This window comes from Neomonachus schauinslandi, chromosome 5 (genome assembly GCF_002201575.2).
Source record: "Neomonachus schauinslandi chromosome 5, ASM220157v2, whole genome shotgun sequence".
NCBI lineage: Eukaryota > Metazoa > Chordata > Mammalia > Carnivora > Phocidae > Neomonachus > Neomonachus schauinslandi.
In genome coordinates this window covers 18,911,055-18,919,256 of record NC_058407.1, presented here as the reverse complement: position 1 = coordinate 18,919,256, position 8,202 = coordinate 18,911,055, and the positions used below count along the sequence as shown (strand labels likewise).

General features: G+C 49.5%; 1 protein-coding gene across 1 annotated transcript; it reads left to right on the top strand.

Moving 5' to 3' along the window:
* The first annotated feature begins 289 nt into the window (after nt 1-289).
* On the top strand, nt 290-1,123 carry ASCL1 (achaete-scute family bHLH transcription factor 1). Its single transcript, XM_021687578.1, has one exon. The coding sequence runs from the start codon at nt 290-292 to the stop codon at nt 971-973; it is 684 nt and encodes a 227-aa protein (XP_021543253.1). The 3' UTR covers nt 974-1,123.
* The last annotated feature ends 7,079 nt before the right edge of the window (nt 1,124-8,202 follow it).

Sequence of the window (8,202 nt, the reverse complement as noted above, 5' to 3'; positions counted from 1 at the left end):
TCACACGCGAGCGCCACGCGAGGCTCCTGAAGCCAACCCGCGAAGGGAGGAGGGGAGGGAGGAGGAGGAGTGGAGGGAGGAGGAAAAGCGTTTGCACCTTCTCTGCTCCCACCCTAAGAAGTCTCCCGGGGATTTTGTTTTGTTTTTTTTAACTTCCCGCCGGCCTCCCTCTTCATCTCTCCCCTTCTTTCCCTCTCTGTGCACCCAAGTCCTGTCTGTGTCCCCTCGCGCGTCCGCACCTCGCGTCCCCGCTTGCTCCCATTCCGCGACTCCTTGGCGGCCGCTGCGCATGGAGAGCTCTGCCAAGATGGAGAGCGGCGGCGCCGGCCAGCAGCCCCAGCCGCAGCCCCAGCAGCCCTTCCTGCCGCCCGCAGCCTGCTTCTTTGCCACGGCAGCGGCGGCGGCGGCGGCGGCAGCGGCGGCGCAGAGCGCGCAGCAGCAGCAGCAGGCGCCGCAGCTGAGCCCGGCGGCCGACGGCCAGCCCTCAGGGGGCGGTCACAAGTCAGCGTCCAAGCAAGTCAAGCGACAGCGCTCGTCCTCGCCCGAACTGATGCGCTGCAAACGCCGGCTCAACTTCAGCGGCTTCGGCTACAGCCTGCCGCAGCAGCAGCCGGCCGCCGTGGCGCGCCGCAACGAGCGCGAGCGCAACCGCGTCAAGCTGGTCAACCTGGGCTTTGCCACCCTTCGGGAGCACGTCCCCAACGGCGCGGCCAACAAGAAGATGAGCAAGGTGGAGACGCTGCGCTCCGCGGTCGAGTACATACGCGCGCTGCAGCAGCTGCTGGACGAGCACGACGCGGTGAGCGCCGCCTTCCAGGCTGGCGTCCTGTCGCCCACCATCTCCCCCAGCTACTCCAACGACTTGAACTCCATGGCCGGCTCGCCGGTCTCCTCCTACTCGTCCGACGAGGGCTCCTACGACCCACTCAGCCCCGAGGAGCAAGAGCTGCTCGACTTCACCAACTGGTTCTGAGGGGCTTGGCCTCGTCAGGCCCTGGTGCGAATGGACTTTGGAAGCAGGTAGGTCGCATTTGGGAGTGAACAGGATGATTTTCTTACCTTCCTCATTTTTCCTCCGTCTTAGTGTCTGGAGGAGGGAGACTGTCTCCACGGAGATTGGGGGAGGGGGTGGCTGATTTAAAGAATTTGTAAAAAAGTTTGTCGACTTCAAATCCTGGTTTGTTAGTTTCAGTATTGGCCTCTGAGAGTGGCTTTGCCCAGTTCGCCAAGGACTGAGGGTGGGGTGAGGTGGGGGGGATGCTGGAGAACCGAGTACTCCGACCTGTCAAAAGAGGTGCTCTACCTGACAGATCTTCTCCCAAACCTCCACTTTCCCCCACCGCCAGCCTCCAAGTTCACACTAACCTCTCCCCTTCTTCTTAAGTTATAGGGTGACCGCACAACCTGCATCTTTAGTGCTTTCTTGTCAGCGATGTTGGAAGGGAGAAAAAAAAAAAGAAAAAAGAAGAAGAGAAGAAGGAAAGAAAAACAAAACAAAATAAAAGCAGGCCACCAACCCCAAGACCAACTAAGCAATGCATGCCTGAGAAGCAAGGCTCTCTCGCAAAAACGGGGATGCACTCAGAACTGTTATCTTTGCACTCCAATCATTTACGGAGCTATGAAGGGTGACTAGGACCTGAGTCAGAGCGCAGAATGCAGCTTGTGTGCAAAAGCAGCGGGCTCCTGGCGGAAGGGAGCAGCACAGCCCTGTAGAAACTCCCACCCACCAGTAACAGGCAGAACAGAAAGCACTTGCTAGGGTGCCTTCACCTCCCCGCCCTCTCTGAAAGCGCAGTTCTTAGTCCTGTAGAAATGGGTTGGTGTCTTTCGTCTCAGTATCCCCCATCCCAATAAGCTGTGGACATTTGTCTGCAGTGAAATTATGCTCTACTCAGTCCTTTGAAACTCCGATCCTTGGGGGGGGTTCCCTAAACCCCATTTCCTCACACCATCTTTTCTACTATTTTCATCATAGAATGCTTCCAATCTTTTGTGAATTTTTTTATTATAAGAAAAATCTATTTGTATCTATCCTAACCAGTTTGGGGATATATTAAGATATTTTTGTACATAAGAGAGAAAGAAAAAATTTATAGAGTTTTGTACAAATGGTTTAAAATGTGTATATCTTGATACTTTAACATGTAATGCTATTACCTCTGCATATTTTAGATGTGTAGTTCACGTTACAACTGCCATTTCCCCTATGTGGTTTTGTAAAGAACTCTCCTCATAGGTGAGATCAAAAGGCCACCAGATGTACTTCAGCACCAATGTGTCTTACTTTATAGAAACTTTGTTAATGTATTAATGATGTTATTAAATACTGTTCAAGAAGAACAAAGTTTATGCAGCTACTGTCCAAACGTAAAGTATGGCAGCCAGTTGGTTTTGATAGGTTGCCCTTTGGGAAATTTCTATCACTGCCTTTTTTTTTTCTTACTGTTTTATTACAAACTTACAAGAAACGTGTATAACCCTGTTTTATACAAACTAGTTTCGTAATAAAACTTTTTTCTTTTTTTACAAATGAAAATAATCAGCTGCCTCCAAGTCTTCCTTGACTCCGCTGTCCCTGTCCAAGTTATTTTCGAAATGCCAAAGGAAAGGAGTGGGTGGGGGACAAGAGGGTGGTATAAAACATGCCAAGTGGCAGAAATGAGAAAGATAAGTGCTATGACCAGTCCTACCCAAGGTGACTCTATAATGAATGTAGAGGGAAAAGACCTACATAAGATGTACAAAGCAAAGACAGCTTTCTTCCCCTTTTATGCTGCAAACATGCACATACACCTAAAGAACAGGTGCTGAATAATGGCTGCAACATCTTTTGATGAGATGATTGTATATTTTTAAAAGTCCCCAGAATGTGAACTGGAAAGAGAGGGTCCTCACCTTACTTTCTAACCCTTACCCCCATTCGGAGTTTCTTTTTGTGAAACTGGAAAGACTGGATGGAATAATGGACATTAGGGCTGGGTGGAAGGCTGGTGGTACTGGAGCTTGGGCATGCGGGAGGTAGCCCCCACAGTCCTCCCAGTGATGGGTGTGTTCTTCCTTCACTCCTAGGCACACGTTTTCTCTTCCTTTGCCCCACTCCACACACTTCCCATATTGATTTTAAGTAAAGGACACGTAAGATAGGAATTCCTTGTAGAAGGAGTTAGATTTAAATGAATAAAAGCCTTAGAAATGTGTGGTCGCTTTGAGACACTGGCCTATCTGAGCTTGTGACTCTATCCGAATAGCGTGAGCTGCGTGTAAAAGTACCCAATTACCAAGATTCAAAAAGAAATTGGTGGGTTTTTGGCTGGCTTGCTTCTTGTCAGTTAGCAAGGACGTGATCAGAATCCTACCCCCTCTCTCGCCGGCTCCTCGCTCGCCGCCTGCATTACTTGCAGATTCAGTTTGCGTGTCTCCAGCCAAGCGGAAAGCCTAGCGCAAAATGCATCTTACAAAACCCAACAAAGAACGGAGAGCCAGCACGTCTTCCAGAGTTAAAAATCTAGTCTGTGTTGGTACATCTATACCATTTAGTGGCACAGAATAATCATTTTTTAAAGCCGCGATGCATGGAGCACGCCACAGCGTCTGATGTCATTTTGCTAAATGACCCTCTATAGAATGCACATTGAAGCTTCAGTCCCTTTCAAAGAGATGAGCGTAATTAAGGGGAAAAAAAATCAGTAAATTCCTCATCGCCATAAATAATCGGACTTTCTGCCAGCAGTGGGCCAATTTAGAGCTTACTTGCGGGAAGTAATGCTTTTGTGATGCCTGCTTTTATTTTTATCTTCTCATTTGGAGGACCAGAGCTGGGGTTCCCCCCCCCATTTCTTTTTCTTTTAATTTAGCTCCTTTGCAAGTTTCCAGATAAGGTATGCAAAGAAAGTGTAGCAAGTCATTTATGGCTATGAATATAACATTAGGATAATGTTTCAGCCCCCACAAAGGGGATTTTTCCCCCTTCTCCTTGTGAAGCCAGGTGTTCTTTTACTCACTTCTGAATGGGAAATATCCAGTCTCCTTAAACTCGAGGCAAAGTTAGCCGTTGTTTGCCACAATGCGAAGGCAAACTCTAAAAATTCACAAAAACACACACAATTTTGCCGAAGCTAGGAAAGGGCAAAGCGGGGATTGGGCAAAATCTCATTACATCTGCTCTAATCGCTTAGCAACACAAAGCCGGGGCTTGTGCGAGGAAGGGAAGCCTTTCATAACGCTCTGACAGGCCGCATTCAGCCAGCATTAGTCAGCTCCATAAATCACCGCTGCCCATTGGCTGCGCCGCGGGCTTTGCAGCGGCCCTGGGCTGTCAGCGAAATACAAAATGTAGACCCCAGCCGCTAGCAATCGCGGCCTCTCCCCCGTCCTAGCCCCGACTTCACTTTCTTTTTCTTTCTTTCTCTCTCTCTCTCTCTTTTTTTTTTTTTTTTTTTTTTTTTTTGGAGTGGGCTACTGGAGAAGAAAACTGCCTTGACTTTATTGACTGCGAAATCTTACCTATTCAAAAAATGGCCCGGAGACCACCGAGTTAAGACTGTAGACACGCCTGAAATTGACGAGGAGGAGCGGGCAGTGCACTAGAGAAAGAAAAAAGCGGACCTGCCGCTGGCTGCCGAACTATGATCAAAGGCTGAGCTGGGGCTACTGGGACGCACATTGCACCTCCCTGACAAAGCCTTTTAAAATTTTTAAATTGGGAGTAGGAGCGTGTGTCTGGAAAAAACCTAGCTCAAGTTCACATCAGGCAGGCCCACCAAGGAAGAGAGAAGAAGCCGGTCTGCTCTCTGCAAAGAGCAAGCAACCAAGGAATAGGACTGAGATGTAATAGGAAGGAGGGAGTGGAATGTGCATTCCCACCTGGCTCTTCTTGCAGAGCTGGGGCTGTTGGAACACGGAAGCAACAGCAGTTCAATTCCTTCCCAGCTTGAGTGTTCTTGTTTGTAACATGGGGTTGATGGTACCCACAGCAGCAAGAGGAGAAAATATAAAGCAGTTAGCAGTGGATTGTGGGGAAGGTCACAAGCTCTATGTAAATGTGAGTGCCTGTAGTTGTTATTCTTGACTTCCAGTCCTGCCTCTCATTTTCACAGGATTGGTTCGCTGATGCATCTAAATCACAGCCTAGATTTGAGGCTTACCCGTAAACCACATAGAAAGAAGTCTGGCAGTAGATGTGGAGTTAAGGTAGGCTTTACTGGGAAGGTCAGCTCACCTTACTTCAAATGCCACCTCCTCCAAGAAATTTCCCTGAACACTCTAACTAAAGCAGCTCTCCCCTGGCCACTCTTACTCTCTATCCATTCTGCTGTTTCTCCTTCCCAGCATTAACTACTATGTGAAAAAACTTATCTTTGTTTATATGTTTGTTCTCAACTGCCCCCTGTTAGATGGTAAACTCCAGGAGGACAGGGACTGTACTGGTCTTGTGCACAGGCATCTCCACAGCCCCTTGGGGACATAGGTATTTGCTGACTGAATGGATGGTCTGCCCTGTTGGATGGAGAGCAGTGCTGCTTATCTTCCTTTCCTCCTCCAAACCCACCTTCTCTGCTCTGCTTTGTGTTTCAGGAGGCTGGTTGTTATGGACTTCATCATTAGAGCTCCCTTGTCTTCTGGCTTTCTGTTGGATTTGGCCAGTAGGAGGCACCAATAGGAGATTGAGAGGTAGTAGGGGAGGTAGGTTGGGTCCTTTAGATCCTTGCTCCTCACTGCTTGGACTCAGTTGCTTTGGCAATGGCTCTGCTCCTTGGTCTAGGAGCCACAGCTCTTGTCAGGAGGCCTCTCTCCCACAACAACAGATTGTGCTGAGATGTAGTAACAGCTTCTTCCCCTTGCTCCTTCAGGCACAGAGGAGGTAATGGCTCCCCCTTGTTAGTAGTCTCAGGGTGCTGCACCATTTTCTTCCCTTAGCCCTACCCACATCTCCTCTCCCCATTAAACTCTTTTCATTTACCCTTTCAAGTGTGCCATCTGGTTCTGTTGACCTTGGCTGGTGCATGGGCTATTCTCCCACAGGATCTCAGGCATGTATTAGTTTTGTGTAAGATTTCCAGGGACTCATAGGGCTATCAGTAGGAAACTAATTAGGGCAGAGGTGAACTTAGTTCTGTTCTAAACCTAACTTTGGAAAAATCACTTCATCTTTTTGAGCTAGGAATAACTTACTCCAACATTCGCAAAAGAAGTCAATTATAGTGTTCTCTTCTGGAAAATGAGGATAATACCTTCCCTTGATAAGCAAATGAAAGGGCTTTAGAGTTGTCAATGCAAGAAATATAGTGCAAGAGATAACTGCTTCTCATGATCTTCCTGAACCACGTAGAAAGGTGGTGCTGGAGGCTTTCGCACTAAGATAAACAAAGACCATGCCTTGGTGGGGAAGCCACTCATTCATTCATTCATGCTGCCATTTATGTGCTCATTTAGAAAGGGAGGAACAAATTATTAAGTTTAGTCAACATTTCTAGGACTTAATTGTCTTCATTTATATCTTCTAGAGTGAGCTCTCCGAGAAGCTTGTTTTATTGCAACCTCTTTTTAAAACACTATGGATGTGGCTCTGATATATTGAATGCCCTAAACCCTATTTTCCTTTTCCAATTGTTGAGAAGACTCTGAACTTTTTTCTCTCTGTTTCTACTCCTGGGCCGAGAAATGATCCGTTTTCGAATTCCCCCGAAAACTCCAGGTTATCAGAGTCAAAGGTAGCGAGGCACGTGGATTCGCTGACACTAACGTTCTCTGCCTGAGGCGCATGCAAAGGGATGGGCTCTAAGGCAGGTCGAAGTTATATTCCTTCTTCCTTTGTATGCAAGATTAGGTTGTTACAAAAGAGGGTGTGTAGGTTAATGGCAGGAAGCAAGTTGCTGCGCCGAGCGCGGGCCCCGAGCGCGTGTCAGGTTTAATGATTTATTCAAGCTGCAGCGCATCCGAGCGTTGATTGGCTGCAGGCATGCGTCCGCTGTCAGCTGCGCGCGCCGGCCTCGCCCCGCTACCTGACTGCGGGTGGGGGGTGGGGGTGGTGGTGGCTGGGGGCTGGAGGGGAGAGGGGGCGTGGGCGCCGCCGGAGCCCAGAGGTGTGAGAGGGGAATAAGAGGCAGGAGGTGGGCGAGAGGGGAAGAGAGAGATGGAGGAAGGGAGAGAGATCGGAAAGGGAGAGAACAAGGGGAAGAGAGATGGAAGATAGAGGAAGAGAGGGGAGAAGGGGGGAGGCAGAAGAGAAGAGGAAGAAAAACTCCAAAATAAAGTCGGGGGTAGAGAGGGGAGGAGAGAGGGAGAGGTGGAGAGAGAAGAGGAGAAAAGCAGAGGGAGAAAGAGACAAAGAAGGAGAGGAGAGAAGAATGAATGGGAGAATAGAGAGAGGTTGGAGAGGGGAGTGGGACGCGCTCCCAGAACGCCCCACGTGCACCCCCCCTCCAGGCAGCCTGCAGGCGGCCGCTCACAAAGCCGCCTTTGATGCGCTGGCTACCAGGGCTATTTTGGGAATGAGATGGGGGGAAAAGGCGCCAACCCACACTCCTTGAAGGGAGTCACTTTCTGCAAAGTACGCTGGAGAGGACTGGGCCCTGGTCCGGGCAGTCAGGGCAGGAAGTGGATGACGGGGACAAAAGCTCGGCACCTGCCAAAAGCAAGAGCTCTTGGAGAGCACCTCCCCCTTTCCCCCCTCCTCGCGCCCTGTTCCCTTGCGGGCTGGCCGGGAGGCTGCGCCGCTGCTCTCGGGCGCTCCCCAGCCCTGCCGCCCGTAGACACTGCCGCCGCCGCTCAGCCCACCCTCCCAGAGCCTCCGTGCCCGGATCACTCTGCCTGCCTTTCTTTGGGTCTTTCCCCGTCTTTGAGTCACTTTCTCCTTTTCCTCTCTCACTTCCCTTTCTCCCTTTATTTTTTCCTTCCCCTCGCCTTTCTGCACTCATTTACTCTCTCCCCTTTTCCCCATCATTATTTAAGGTTAGCAACAACACCCAAACACTTCTAGATTGGAGCCCTACTCCAGTCAATGGGCCCTTTGGAAGGAGGGAATGGAGTGAGGAGAAAGAGCAGAAGAAAAATATTTGGGTGGAATGGGAGTGTGGCATTTGAAAATTAAATGAGAAAACCAGTCCACTGTGTGCATTTTCCTGGATAAAGTTGTTCAGCCTAGAGTTGGCCATCAGAGTGGCTGCTGGTGCTGGGGAGTTGGAAATTCTATCAGTAATC

What these genes read in the sequence shown, in the direction of transcription:
- ASCL1 (XM_021687578.1), top strand. Translation starts at nt 290, where the DNA reads ATGGAGAGCTCTGCCAAGATGGAGAGCGGCGGCGCCGGCCAGCAGCCC.